The sequence below is a fragment of the Sitophilus oryzae genome, unplaced genomic scaffold, assembly GCF_002938485.1.
Source record: "Sitophilus oryzae breed Bouriz unplaced genomic scaffold, Soryzae_2.0 scaffold_490_pilon_pilon, whole genome shotgun sequence".
NCBI lineage: Eukaryota > Metazoa > Arthropoda > Insecta > Coleoptera > Curculionidae > Sitophilus > Sitophilus oryzae.
The window spans coordinates 249,803-266,449 of NW_022147074.1; the positions used below are offsets into that span (position 1 = coordinate 249,803).

At 33.1% G+C, this 16,647-nt stretch overlaps 1 protein-coding gene across 3 annotated transcripts in view; it reads left to right on the forward strand.

The window, feature by feature from the left end:
- The window catches only part of LOC115886483 (bone morphogenetic protein receptor type-1B), a 233,300-nt gene that overhangs the window by 138,740 nt on the left and 77,913 nt on the right, over positions 1-16,647 (forward strand). The window contains exon 2 of one of the 3 annotated variants that reach the window (XM_030905654.1): positions 9,959-9,994. The exons of the other annotated variants lie outside the window; for them this stretch is intronic. Coding sequence (XP_030761514.1) covers positions 9,959-9,994 — 36 coding nt within the window. The remainder of the gene's footprint in view (positions 1-9,958; positions 9,995-16,647) is intronic. 3 annotated transcript variants of the gene reach the window in all.

Here is a 16,647-nt window from a genome sequence, read left to right on the forward strand (position 1 = left end):
AACAATATTTTTTTCTATAGCGAGTTACGTTTTAAAAAATACTCTCAAAAATTATTATTACAAGGAATTTATTACGAGTAGAAAAAATATTGTGCTGGGTTGGCGTTGGTTACTATGTAATTTGACAAATAAATAAAGTCTCTTTAGTTGTCAGTTTTGAGTCCATATTTTCTTTCGTGTCGATTACTGATTGAATTGGAGCCAGAAATGGCCCAAAACGAAATAAGTAAATTACCAACAGATATTCAGGCTGAGACGACAAATGCCATATCCAAACTACTTCCATTTAAATCCCGAATAACTTAGGAAAAGGAATACAAAAATTTTCAAAAGCAATTAAAAAACATGCGAGAAGAAACAAAGTTTTTAACCTATCCTCGCTGTTAAAGTATCATTTAATCTACCCTTGCGGATAAAGTACTATTTTATCTACTATTTTTGATAGATATAAGGCAATTTTAACAATTGCTATGGGAAAAATTTATATAATAGACATTTTCAAGAGAAGAAGGCATGATGAAAACTGCATGTCTTTTAAAAACTACAAGAACCATTTTCAAAACAAAAGACGCGGTTTCCTTCCGTTTGGTGGAATTGAAGTTTCGAGTTTGTTTTCGAAACTGAAAACTGTTTTAGTAAACAAAGTAGATTAATTTAATCCGTTTGGTGGAAATTTACCTTTACGATTATTACTTTTATTTGCAATGTTTTTTTTTCTAATGAAAATAATAAAGTGATAAAAAATCAATTTGTATACAGCAAATGGAAAGATAAAAAAATGAATACTAAACTATTAATATAACTGATATTTTGGTTTTCCTCAAAGCCGAGACATCGAACGAACATAAAAGACCGCAGGCTTATGCAAAATTCTATAAAAATAATCTTTACGATTCTCTTTATAGCCGGAGGCATTAAACAAACTATGTTTCTGAAGCTGCGCGTTTTTACGTCTTTCCCAATTTATGGCAGTTAGGTTGTCGAGGTTTTTTTTTCGAACGCTCCTGTCAGTGTCCGTATATGTGTAGGTATGCATGATAAGGACAGCTTATACGTGGGGTAGATAATAAAGAAAAATTGTTTATCGAAGCTTAGTAATAACAGGATATATCAAGGATATAAAAATATCGGAAGTACAGTAATACACGTTATGTACTATTTGGAATTTTAGTTGATTCATTTAGTGATATTCTCAGAAAAATGATATATACGGAAAACGCTTACTACAGAACGAAGGTACCCAAGATATACAAACCATATCTAAACAGAATATGCCAGATTGATATTTATTCATTAAAAAAAATATTAACGATCGAAAAAATGGCGTCAAAGACGGCTGGGAAATGATAATTGATGATAATTTTGGCGAGGTAAAGCCTAGATGTCATTTACTTGGCCATGGTTAGGTTAGGTGAGAAGGTTTTGATCCGTGACTCGGAGGCCTTGGGACCCATTGCGATAGCCCTGTTATTGTTGTACCAAACCTTCCTCTCATTCTTTCTTTGCGTTAAAGCACTTCCAGCTCTTTGCAAAGTTCCCGATGTCGTTGATGTTAGTTAATCTCTCCAAAAACCCTTACCCTAAAGTTTTAAAGCGTCCGTCGGTATTCCCGTGCCGGACAGTAACACAGCAGGTGCTCTATGGCTCTATGGTTTCTACTTGACCCATGCTCTTCTTTATTTTTTATGGCGCTTACTGCCTGGCTTTAAAAAGGTAGTAATTTATTTTTATATTGAGTAAAAATGATTTTTAAATGGTGTAGTTTAAAATTCGAGAAAAAATATTTTTTTGGAAATAGACGTTCTATCCTTTTTTAATATTTCTCTTTTTATAATTAGTGTTAATTTTAGAGAAGTTTTATGTAAATTTCTTTCTTTAATTTTCGAGGATAATGTACTATGGGTAGATATATGTGTAGAGTTTTCAGCGTTAAATACCGTAGTGCTAGGACTTAGGACTACATCTTTCCTCAGTTTCAATGTTATACTTTTATAAACTCTGAACGGATGCTTCGCTAACTATGTTATATCAACTGATTAAAGCTGCTACTTCAGATTACTAAATGTTGACCATCTGATGATGAGAATGGATAATGAAATATGGACAAAGAAACATGGACAAAGAGTTTAAATAAAGTGTTACTATCTATTAGTGTAGCTTTGTTTAAATTTCAATCAAACGAAAATCAATAATTGCGTTGCCGAGCTTAGAAATTAATATTCAATTTGTTTTATTTCCATCTGAATGCATTAACACTTGTAAGTTATTTTCAATAAAAATTGAGGTGATTAATGTATCCATTAGCAAATTGTGACAAAATTGCAATTTTCCGATCTTTCTGCTATAATTCAACGTTACAGTTACTAATGCTCTCGAGAACTGGTTATGCAAGGAAATCTAGAGACAAGTGAATTACTTAACCTCTCATTATGCCCCAGTAAATCAGCAGACTGTGAAAGAGTGTCTATTATAGGTACAAAACAAAGAATATATTTTCAGAAATAATTCTTTGTATATTCCATTATTTAGGTATGACTTAATTCGTAGGTTTAACATAACATATATAAATAAACTATTTCCAGTACAATCAATAATTGTAAGTATTCTGTGACCATTGTGATCAGCTGGATATTCCTTATAAATATCTGTTTATATTTAGTATCTTAATTATCATTTGATTTGAAAATATATATTACTAGAGACCTTTCTAACCAAAAATTTTAAAGAAAACAATGTAAGTTTAATATATGAATAATATTTTTCGTTTCATTTTTATTCAAAAATTTCTGAATAAAAATTAAGTACAAAACTAATTTTTAAGCCATTTTTTTGAAATAATCCCATAACAATAAACCTTGAAATTAAATTACAATATCATTATCTCACCGAGCATACCAAAAACATAACACAAATATTGACACTTTGTTAATTAATTAGCCATATAAAAATTTTTGCTTGATAACACCTATTAACATTTAACATCATTAAATGAAAATAATTTTGACGTATAAGTTGATGATAAGCGGGGCTACATGTACAGCAATTATCGAAAAAAGGAATTTCTTGTATACATTTCGTATAAAAATGAGTATAGTCTTAATATTCATTGCTAAAGCATTTTGATTAACACATAGTTAAAATATTGCTTAACAATAATTTGGTAATATTTTGTCAAACTTAGTTTTACTTGTTTAATGATAATTTCATCTGATAATGTAAAAAAAAATATATATTTTTTTATTTAATATCAGTAAAGTTTTAGTTTAATCACATGGTATAAAACACTAATTCACCACAATACACCAAAACCAAAACTTTTTGTAGTGGACGCGCGTTTCGCTAACCACGTTAGCATCATAACATGATTAGCAAAACGCGCATCCACTGCAAAACTATGAAGATTGATTGGAATAACTATTTAAATAATTTTTTTTTCAAACATCACAAAAGTATTAATTTTTTTGATGTGATTGATAATATAAAAGTAATTTTATCGCCTAGGCATAAAAGTGAAGCACTTTTACGCCCAAGCGCAAAAGTACGAAAATATATTATTAAAATAACATAAAGTTAATAAGTTAAACGTGCGTTAATAAGTTTCTCGATATATAATTGCAGACAAGGTATTAAATATTTTTATATTATTTGGAACGCTTAAAATTGCTTAAAAAATTATTTGTGGCGTTCGAAAAAAGACCCTGTTCTATTTGGAGTAAAAATTACCTACTTTTTATACCTAATAAAACAATATACTATTTTTATAAACTAGTTAATGATATTGGTCATAATTACATTCGACGAATAACAATCAACCGCATTTCTGGACACTTAAAAAAATAAGTACGTCATATTTTACTTAGAACAGAATCAATAATTATCAATATTACGTAGTAAATGACCTTGGCGACTGGTGCACGCACCGCTATAAAAATGTCTTGCTGCTCATCCCTGTATAATTTTGTTACCTATTAGGCCGCTATTACATTATAAAATTTCTTTGTCAAAGATTTTTATAAAAGATATTTCATGAAAAATTTGAGAGTGTAATATACAATATTTAAGAAAACCAGAATTTTGAATAAACATTGGTAAAATCATGAATTGAATATTTTTAAAGTTGAAATTTGGATTAACACAACAACGGAAGTCGAAAATAAAAGTCGTTAGAAAACTATAATTAATCAATTTGATATTATCTGATTTTATACAATAGGATGATAACCTACAAAAAGAAATGAGATCCCATCAAGAACATAGAATGTAAAAAAAGGACCTAATAGATTTAATTTATAGATGAAAAAAAATCTGCAAGAAACAGGATTTTAAAGGACCGATTGGTCGACGTCGATGTTAAACCATTAATTTTGTTTTTTATAAACGTTTTTCAAAATTATAACGAAAAAACTTTCCTGGAGTGGGTCCTTTCGAACTGGATGGAATGTGTCCATCAGCAGTTTACCTTTGGCTGAAGAAGTATGATTCTTCGGTCGGGGTGTATAAATTCATTATTAAATAACTTTATTATCATCACAAGAATATATTAAAAGCGAATTATAATGAGAAAACTTTCCTGGAGTGGGTCCTTTCGAACTGGATGGAATGTGTCTATCGGCAGTTTACCATTAGCTGAAGAGGTATGATTCTTCCTTTGGGGGGTATAAATTCATTATTAAATAACGTTATTATCATCAAAAGAATAGATTAAAAGCGAATTAAAACGAGAAAACTTTCGTGGAGTGGGTCTTTTCAAACTGGATGGAATGTGTCCATCGGCAGTTTACCATTAGCTGAAGAAGTATGATTCTTCGGTTGGGGGGTATAAATTCATTATTAAATAACGTTATTATCATCAAAAGAATATATTAAAAGCGAATTAAAACGAGACAACTTTCGTGGAGTGGGTCTTTTCGAACTGGATGGCATGTGTCCATCAGCAGTTTACCACTAGCTGAAGAAGCATGATTCTTCGGTTGTGGAGTATAAATTCATTATTAAATAATATTATTATCATCAAAAGAATATATTAAAAGCGAATTATAACGAGAAAACTTTCCTGGAATGGATCCTTTCGAACTGGATGGAATGTGTCCATCGGCAGTTTACCATTAGCTGAAGAAGTACGATTCTTCGGTTGGGGGGTATAAATTTATTATTAAATAACATTATTATCATCAAAAGAATATATTAAAAGCGAATTATAATGAGAAAAGTTTCCTGATGTGGGTCCTTTCGAACTGGATGGAATGTGTCCATCGGCAGTTTACCATTAGCTGAAGAAGTATTATTCTTCGGTTGGGGGGTATGAATTCATTATTAAATAACATTATTATCATCAAAAGAATATATTAAAAGCGAATTATAATGGGAAAAGTTTCCTGGAGTGGGTCCTTTCGAACTGGATGGAATGTGACCATCAGCAGTTTACCACTAGCTGAAGAAGCATGATTCTTCGGTTGTGGGGTATAAATTTATTATTAAATAACATTATTATCATCAAAAGAATATATTAAAAGCGAATTATAACGAGAAATCTTTCCTGGAATGGATCCTTTCGAACTGGATGGAATGTGACCATCGGCAGTTTACCATTAGCTGAAGAAGTATGATTCTTCGGTTGGGTGGTATAAATTAATTATTAAATAACATTATTATCATCAAAAGAATATATTAAAAGCGAATTATAATGAGAAACTTTTCCTGGAGTGGGTCCTTTCGAACTGGATGGAATGTGTCCATCGGCAGTTTACCATTAGCTGAAGAAGTATGATTCTTCGGTTGGGTGGTATGAATTCATTATTAAATAACATTATTATCATCAAAAGAATATCTTAAAAGCGAATTATAACGAGAAAACTTTCCTGTAGTGGGTCCTTTAGAACTGGATGGAATGTGTCCATCGGCAGTTTACCATTAGCTGAAGAAGTATGATTCTTCGGTTGGGGGGTATAAATTCATTATTAAATAACCTTATTATCATCACAAGAATATATTAAAAGCGAATTATAACGAGAAAACTTTCCTGGAGTTGCTCCTTTCGAACTGGATGGAATGTGTCTATCGGCAGTTTACCATTAGCTGAAGAGGTATGATTCTTCCTTTGGGGGGTATAAATTCATTATTAAATAACGTTATTATCATCAAAAGAATAGATTAAAAGCGAATTAAAACGAGAAAACTTTCGTGGAGTGGGTCTTTTCGAACTGGATGGAATGTGTCCATCGGCAGTTTACCATTAGCTGAAGAAGTATGATTCTTCGGTTGGGGGGTATAAATTCATTCTTAAATAACGTTATTATCATCAAAAGAATATATTAAAAGCGAATTAAAATGAAAAAACTTTCGTGGAGTGGGACTTTTTGAACTGGATGGCATGTGTCCATCAGCAGTTTACCACTAGTTGAAGAAGCATTATTCTTCGGTTGTGGGGTATAAATTCATTATTAAATAACATTATTATCATCAAAAGAATATATTAAAAGCCAATTATAACGAGAAAACTTTCCTGGAATGGATCCTTTCGAACTGGATGGAATGTGACCATCGGCAGTTTACCATTAGCTGAAGAAGTATGATTCTTCGATTGGGGGGTATAAATTCATTATTAAATAACATTATTATCATCAAAAGAATATATTAAAAGCGAATTATAACGAGAAAACTTTCCTGGAGTTGGTCCTTTCGAACTGGATGGAATGTGACCATCGGCAGTTTACCATTAGCTGAAAAAGTATGATTCTTCGGTGGGGGGGGGGGTATAAATTTATTATTAAGTAATATTATTATCATCAAAAGAATATATTAAAAGCGAATTATAATGAGAAAAGTTTCCTGGAGTGGGTCTTTTCGAACTGGATGAAATGTGTCCATCAGCAGTTTACCATTAGCTGAAGAAGTATGAATTCGTTATTAAATAGCATTATTATCGTCAAAAGAATATATTAAAAGCGAATTATAACGACAAAAACTTTCCTGGAGCGGGTCCTTTCGAACTGGATGGAATCAAAATGGACGAATTTAAGTTTCAAGATAATAAAATTAAGAATTTACAACATCATGGTGAAGAAGAACACAAAGAATTATAGCATAAGATTGAAACTGAAGAAAATATAGTCCTAGGACTACAGAAGTTAACACTGACAACTACACAAATATCTTTGAATCTTTGAACATTAATGAAAAAAAGCTTGAACATTTAGATTCATAAAAAAATCAACAATAGGGTGGTCCGGATTACGAAGGGGCGGTACCGTCGAACGCTAGTCGACCGAATAGTAGTAGACAAAACAAAACGGCCAAAAGTCCAAGACGACCGACCCGTTCTATAAATAATGACAAGTAAATAGCGCAGGTGCTTCGGCCTATTTTAAGTCAAGATCGCAGATGTGACTGACGCTCAGTTATGTCATCTTTTTCTGAAGGCGCGCGCGCGGTCGTCTGGAAATGTCTACGATGGCCAAATGGCGAACTAAAATAGCGAATGGGCGGCAACAGTGGCGTAGTTTTCAAATACCTAACTTGCAGTCGAAGGACCGAAAGCTATTTGTACAATAACATACGACATCTGAAATAAACTCAAGTTTAAAACATAAATCACTGCAGTATTATCACTCATAAGTGTATAAATGCTGATATAGTATTGTACAAGCAGGGTTCGGAAGTAGTTAATTAAGACGTAATTTACCTGTTTAACTACGTGTAGTTTTTCTTCAAAAACTACGCCTTTTCCCGTTCATTAATTACATGAAAACTACGTTAATAAACTATGTATTATTATTGTTAATAAACTATGTATGATCTACCTATATGTTCGAAGATAAAAAGTCATTGAAAATCCTATTCTAATTTTGAACTTGGTTTAAACCTGAACTCACTATGAACCAAGCACATTCTAATTGTTATAGAATATAATAAACTATGTCCAAATAATAACGCATACAGTAATAGTTTTTTTGTACCTTTGACATAATATTTTGCAATATTAAATCATCGTTTTCTCTGTAAATGACTTTTGTAACATCGTGTTTTTCCCTTGCCCTTCAAATATGATAAAAGATAAAATTGCCACAAAGAAATTACGAGATAAGACCCTTCAAAGTAGAAAATATAGACCAGTCCAAGTTTATTTTTCCACAGCCACAATACAATACCTTCCAGATTACAGTTGGGGGTTGGAACCTTTGCTGTTATAACAGAAAAATAAAACACTAATTCGCCACAATATACCTAAACACTTTATTTTGCACTAAACGCTTGTTTCGCTAACCATGTTAGCATCATCAGCATTAAAACTAGTTTTAATCATCTGCTGCGCATCAAATGCACGTCTAGTGCAAAAGTAAAGTGCTTTGGTATATTGTGGTGAATTAGTGTTTTATTTTGCAATACCTTTCAGCGTAAATTTAACCTGAATATTTAACTTAAATCTACTTTACCTCAATATTTTCACTACCTTTCCCAGAGTCAACCTCTAGATACGGCACTGGAACACAGCGAAGAAAAAATTATTGGAGAAATGGCATACATCTGGTACTGATCTATAAATCTGCTATTAATGTCAAAAATACAGACACTTTCGATTCTTGGACGGCTAAAGATGTCATTATTGCTAGATATGAAAAAGGTTTCTTTTTCCTGGTAATAATGATGTCTTTAGCTATCCAAGTATGGGAATTTCCACAATATGACAAGCACTAATAAAACGTACCAATGCGGACATTCTCAGTGGACAACGTGACGCTTGACTGTACTCAACTTGTTGATGAATGATTTGCTTTAATAATATACCTATAAGACCAGTAGTTTTAGGATTTAGTTTAGTTTATACTTGGTAACACTCCAGGGTCACAATGTCGGCCCAAGAATATATTTCACATCATTTATTGATACTTGCTATCATCGGAAATTAAAGTCCTACAACATTGAAAAGAACTTTTTAAAGTATAATCCTTGAATCAGTCATTATGGTAATTCTAAGAAATATGATTGAGTGGTATGAAATTATACAGGGTAGTCCCAATTGTATTCCGGAAACTTCGGCAGCATATTCTGCAGGTAAAAATAAGTAAAAAAGTTCGTATAAATGTATGTCCTAAAATGCTTAGTTTCGGAAATACATGGTGTAGAAGTTTCATTTTTATTTCGATTTTTTCCAAATAATTTCTGAAGTAACGTCAATATTTGGATGAAAATTGGTGCCTGGGAGTTCAAAAAAAAATCAAATAAAAATGAAACTTCTACACCCTGTATCTCTGAAACTAAGCATTTTAGGACATATTTTTATACGAACTTTTTTACTTATTTTTATATGCAGGATGTGCTGCCGAAGTTTCCGGAATACACTTCGGACCACCCTGTATATACCATGTGCATGTAATAAAATATTTTATTTATTTATCGTGGGCAATAAACAAAAGTAAACGTAAATCAATACATTTTACAATTTCAATTCGAATTGTATTACTCCAAACCGAAAGTTTATAGCCAAACCAGTGACATAATTTTTATACACGTTAAATGGAATTTCACACAATCACTTTACACCTATTATTCATACATTTTACTACAAATCCAAAACCACCAAACAACTAATATATTTGTTCCGTTTATTTTGTTGCAGATACATATTTAAAATAGGAACAAATTGAGCTATTATTGCTACGCTAATTGGTTATAAAAAATACAAAGCGTTCGAAGCTTAAAATGAATGAGACTACTGTTTTAATAAACCTAATCTGATATTTTTTAACGCTTGGGCTTATTGCATAATTGTTTCATTGTTTTTGTTAATTATCGTTAAGTTTGAGATTCGAGTGATAGATCTGGTTAATTTCTTTACAAGGTTACAGTTAGAACAAGAGGTATATGTCGGAAGGAATTTGTCAGTTTTAATTGTTATTTCACTTTTTTTGTTATTTATTTTGTCTTTGCTGTACTGATAATTTATTTTTTATTGTTTCAGGTGAGAAAACAGCACTACTTAAAATGGGACTGGAAGGTAAAATTAGAATTTAGGTTGCTAAAATACTTACTTTGGATATATACAAAAGTTCTGACTAACGAACGCGAATTATTGTTCTAACTATTGATATTACCGACAATATTGCATTAGTTACTCTGAGATTATAAAAAGTTAGGGATTACCAGAGGAAATTTTGAAGCAATGATATAGAGAATTTGCTAAATTTTATGTGGTGACACTGCTTTCAAATATTGCTGTTCGGATTCGGCGATAAAATGTAAGTCCCGTGTGATATCGAGAAGTCTTTAGAACATATAGAGGATGAGTCTTAAATAACTGCAAATATTTTCAAGGCTGGTTGATCTTGATAAAACAAATATTTTATCTTTACCCTTTTTGAAATAAGTCCAAAATAACCGAGTTATTATACTTTGAAAATTAAAAAAAAAGGATTTTTTGCTTAAATTTTGAGAACAACAACTGGATCCTTTCTAGATTCTCTTTCTTGTAAATTTAATCTACTACCTATGTTGCCATAAATATTATCATGAAATTATGTTATTTAACTAAAAATCTCCAAATGTTTTTTATAATAAATCTAAATTTTTCAATTTTTTTTGGCGAAAAAACCTTATGTGTTTCTGAGATCGATCATAAGCTACTACATATATAAACCTTTAGGACATGACATAAGTCCATTTTCATCAACAAAATTTATTTAATGGTAGTTTTGCATCAAACTGACGATATGCACCTTGTTTTTATCTCTACATCTATAAAATTTCCTAGAATTTGCTTTGCAAGCTAAAAATAATCATATCTACCATATAAACTGTTTTCTTTTTGACTAATATGTTTATTATCGTTCTAAAATTAACCACTATATCGACGCAGTCTATGTATTTCCCCTATTTTCAATAGCATTAGTGCATCAGAAAATTAAAACAATAAATCTGTTAACAGCCGTATATTGCTTGGCCGCCGAACATGCCAAACTTAACACCTTTAGATAACCTACCGAACATCGCGTGCAATTCGGTGCCTCTCTATTCTTTTTCCTCTTTATTTGTAACCTTCGGGCTGATCTATGGGTTAGAAGGAGCGCGCCGTGGTAGAGTGGATCTTTGTATGAAGGGGGAAGAGAGATGAAGGTTACCTTTGTGGACGGCTGAAGGTATAGAGCAGCCTAAATTACTACTCGAACACCCTTGCCCATCATAAATTAAGACCCTGTAATCATCGTTTCGAAGATCCTAATGTTCGATAAGCGCGAGGACGAGCTCGTGGAGGCAACTGTGTTCCAGATTTCTATAAAAGATATGAGAGGTTGAGAAGTGAACTGGACCAAGTCCTAGAAGATAATTATGGAGAAAATGAGAGTTAAAGTTTTTTAATGTTACTTAATTAAAATAAAACATGCTGGTGAAGAAAACTGAAGACAATGCTTTATGTTTTAAATTGTATAATTGCAAACTAAAGTAACTCAAAATACAATTGTGGTCATTTTTAAGAATGTTTGTTTATACTTTTTTTGACTGGTTTTATCACTGAAAATATTTTAGATATAAATTGGATCATCGGTACATTTTTCTTCATCATTAAGGGATTTGTTGACTTCACATTGTCTATTAATAGTGTTTTCTTCGATTTTTATAAAAATTATGGTATATAGGCGGGATAATGGGAAGAAGATCTTTCATGTGTTGCCTTTTTAGAGTGTGTTACGTTACGTCTATTGAAATGATAAGATTTTTCTTCCTCGTGCAGTTTTATTCAGATCAACATCAGATATCTAAGTATTTGTAAGAAAAACAGCCTAACTTATTGATGTAGTAATAGTGAAAATAATAATAAATCAAACTATACTTTCAGAATCGATAGAATCAGACCTTTCAGATGTCTGATAAACTGATTTACTTGGTGCAAATGGTTCAGATTTTGTTTCATTGTCATCCATTTTATAAAAAAAAATGCATTTTTTAGCTCTCTTTAGCACGTGTGTTAAATGTGGTCCATTTGTTGTCCGTCCTTCTTGCCAGGTGTCCTGCCCATTGCCACTTGAGGGATTTGATTCTGTGGATGACATCTATTGACATTCTATTCTTTTACGGTCTTTCTTGGTTATTCCCAGCATATTTCGTTCCATTGAGCGTTGTGCGACCTACAGTTTCCTTATAATGTCCGTTTTAAGTGTCCAGGTTTCGCATGCATTGGTCATGACTGGTAGTACACATTGGCTGAATGGTTTGTTCTTTAGATAAAGTGGCATTCTAGATTTGAATATGATTGAGTTTCTTCCTCCATGCTAACTTAATTCTTCTGTTAATTTCTGGTAGGTAGTAGAGATCCCGGGCTGTGTTTTAGTTATCCCAATATAATATTATATATTCTTCTACTATTTCCAGTTTTGTGTTATTTATTAGAATGTCTTTTCTGTCTACTAGTTCATTATACATTACTTTAGTTTTGGTTAAATTCATTTTGAGCCTTACTTGGTTGCTGGCTGTATTTAGTTCGTTAATTTGTGCTTGTAGTTCTTCAGGACTATTGGCAATTAGGACTGTCATTGTTAGAGATATGATGACGATATGTCATAGATCTGAGAAGGTCGCAGTGGATCAGGCCGATAGCTATCTCTAGGAATCTAATCTAATATCATTGTTAAATATAATATATACTTTTTAAATTAAACAACTCTGTTAAATAACTTTTGTATGACATTCCTCAGGTATAATTTCAGCAATAGCGATCTTCATTTCCAAGCCATCTCTGATACCGCTTTTATTTTCGAGAGTATTATCACAGTTTAAAGAATACATACCAGTTGGCCACTCTAAGGAATTCTATTGTTATTTTGACTTCAAAGGCGGCCCGTGACCCTTCGAGGTGACAAAAAATTTGTACGTTTACCGGGTGCAGCGGAAGTGTTATTTTATCAGTCAGAACGCTGGCCGTATACGACGCGTCATATTGATATTATTATTATTTTTAGCTGATCCGTCGCGACGGATCAACTAAAAATACTAATAATTTTAATATAGCAAGTAGAAAAATAAAAATACAGTACTAGTTTTATTGATTAACAGTTTTAGTGTCTTTAATAATTGATCAATATTTTTTACTTTCTTCTTATTATTATTTAATAACATATTTCATTGTGGTATTATACTTAACAGTGACACTTTGTTGTGAACTGTTTGTAGTTAACGCTGCAATATAAAAAATATAAACAGGTTAAAAAATCGTCCCTGGAGGTGGATACGAGAACGCAGTCGTCACCGCGGGGATGCTGGTATAAAGGTGTCGGTTTTAATGATATATTTCAGATGACGGGAGGTGGTCGTGGGTACCGGTATCACGAGATCGCCTTATTGTTGTGGCTCGAGGACGATGCAACGTTGCATTTTCACGTACCGCGACTCGTGTGAGCGTGTAGGTACCGATCCATAATCTAGTACCCACATTCCGAAGGCGAATTCTCAACAATGGTTCTCTTAGATTTAACATAGAAATGATACAGCATACCTGGTTTCAAACGACCGGAAGGTATACCTTAGAAACCACTGTTTATTTATCGCAATTTTTACCCTATTGGCACAGCCTATTTAATAAACAGCCAGTCGACTTAGGGCTATTAACATAGATGGCAGCCACCACCACTTTATTTAAAGAAAAAAACATTCGACCAATGTATACTACCAGTCATGAACTATGCATGCGAAATCTGGACACTTAAAACAGAAAAGAAACTGCAGGTAGTGCAAAGCTCGATGGAATGAAATATGCTGGAAATAACCAAGAAAGACCTTAAAAGAATAAACTGGACATGACAAAAGACCCAGGTAATAGATATCTACAGAATCAAATCCCTCAAGTGGCAATGGGCAGGACACCTAGCGAGAAGGACGGACAATAGGAATTAAGAGAGCTAGAAGAAGAGACCTGAGAGAGAAACCTACGATGAGACATGATATTAGGAAATTAGCAGGGATAACTTGAGCTCGCATAGCCAACAATGGGCCCAATTACAAAGAGATTATCTAAATATGTGAGGGAGGCTATACCATAATCGGAAATGGTTGAATAAGCTGAAGATGGTCATGATGCCATGAAATGCATCTACCTAGATATTCGATATATGGTTTATAAAATGTCGGATTCTGAGCTCCATTGAAGCTCCGTTTATAAAAATTATCAAATCTGGTGCTCTGACTGCGTGGATGTGTACGAGAACAGGCGTGCTAAAAAACTAGCAAAGTCAACAGGCTGTCTACTCAATAGGCTGTGTTATTGGTCAGCGCTGATATTACCTGCAGATGGTCAGTCCAAAAGTTACCCACGATATTTGAAATGAAGATTTCTCCGTCTTTATTACGCAGACTTAATCTCCAATAGTTCCCTCCTTTTAGTTTAGGAGCCGATCTATAACCTAAGTAGACAGGGATAGAGGACAGAGAGGGATAGAAGACAGGGATAAGAGTATTTGGGCCGAAAACTGAGTACTCCGAACCAAGGGGCACCTACCCCAGTATCCTTCAGGCAGAAATTTGCGCTATCGAAAAATGCGTACAATTTATCTTAGATAGGAACTATCGAAAACAGGAAATTGCCATCCTATCCAATAGTCAAGCAGCACTTAACGCGATCAACTCAGTAACCATCAATTCGAAGTTGGTCAAAGAATGCCTAGAGAAGCTCAACAAATTAGGCAAAGAAAATAAAGTCCTCCTACTCTGGGTGCCTGCTCACCAAGGGATAGAAGGCAATGAAAAAGCAAATGATCTAGCTAGAAAAGGAGCGAACACTCCACTAACTGGACCAGAACCGTTCTGTTTTCCAAACGGGAACCAACTGAAAGCGGAACTGAAGAATCTGGAAGACTCCATCCGTAACTTGGAATGGGTGTCCTCCAACGGTCTAAGACACTCGAAAAAGTCCCTTAGAACTTATGACCGAGAAAAATCAAAGGTTTTCCTTGATTTAAGTAAAAACAATCTTCGGATTGTCACGGGGTTTCTAACAGGATACTGTCTCCTAAACGAACACCTCAGTAGGCTGTAACTGAGAAACAACGGCGAATGCAGATTTTGTGGGGAAAATGGGGAAACACCAGAACACCTTATCACTGAGTGCGCCGAGACGACGACCATTCGTGCCATGGTACGTCTGATGTCGAGGATGGAGAGCTGGCCTCTGTGGAGCCGTCTCAGATACTGGCTTTTCTTAAAGCCCTGAGACTGTATGATGAATTATAACTCGTTATAACTCAAGAAAGGGTAACACACAATAGATCTATAAGGTCGCGGTGATTAACTCCCCTCCTAAACATTCTACATTCTACATAACCCAAGTACCTACGTACTCACATTCCGAAGGCGAATACTCAAATAGCGTACATGAGAGCGTTTTAGGCGCGATAAGAGGAATAACTGATACTGATATCAGTCCGATATGTTTCTCGATAAGACACAATGAAAATAAACTAATCTTGGCTTGTAAATAGATGTGAGTTCAATGGTGACCTCATTTCCGGTTAAAGTAGTGGAATATTGACGTGTTTAGAATATATTTATACTCCTAATATACACGTACTTTGTAAATTATTCTCTTTAGAAACAAATAGAAAAATATCGGATTTGGTCAGTCATCCGTACCACAAGATCGAAAAATAATTCTCACATCACTTTAGGCGGTAGGAAGTTATTCGAGCAGTTTGTTAAAAAATAAAGAGTTTTGTAAAACGCCACTACGTTAGAACCCAAACGGAAAACAGCTTTTAACTTTTCATTGACTCTTACTTATAAACAAATTTACCTTACCGACAAAAATATTTACCGTCCCAGGGTAGGTATTTCACCGTAGCCAGATTAAAAAACTATTATTACTCTTTCGTTCGTTTATATAACCGTGGACGTTTTGATTGAACTACCAAAAAAGTGAAATACATTAATGAGGATTGTATTGATATAAAAATTCCATTAATTTATAAAGTTTGTATAGTCCGATTCAGGAAAGATGACGATTGCATCAGACTGAATATTCTAATAAACGTATAACGATAATAAATTCATTCAATAATCCGCACCGTTTTGATGGAACAGTTAGCCGAATCGTTCATAAAAGCTGCGAATAAAATTCAACAAAAAAAATCGTCAATCTTTCTTTGTCTTATGAAAATAAATTAGAAAGTTGTCTCACTCTAACACATTTAAATATCGGTGCCCCATATATTTTCCGAATAAAAATATTCTAAGGGATTCGTTACCTTCTGTGAATCGGAGTCTCAGCCTGGAGTAAAGTTTTCCTCATAAAAAGTCCTAAAAATCAAAAGGCGTTTCTATGGTAATATCATTTCGATTTCTTTCTTTGATAGATGGTAATTATTAATTTTGATTAACGTCATATTTTTTATTTTTTATATTCATTAAAGTATCACATTTTCCCCAACTATTATCACCCTTTACGTAGCATTGAAGTAAATAAATTTTGTGCTTCTTTAAATTTTTAAACCAGCAAAAAATATGACGTTAATTAAAATTCTACCAATAACAATATCTACCAAAGAATGTATATCACTAGATAACAGACGATAAATGTTCAAATTTGTTCACCAAACAATTAAAATGAGAATAATCAGTCAAATCAGAGTCAGTCAGAAAAATCTATTTCATCATTGTTGAACGCTCCGT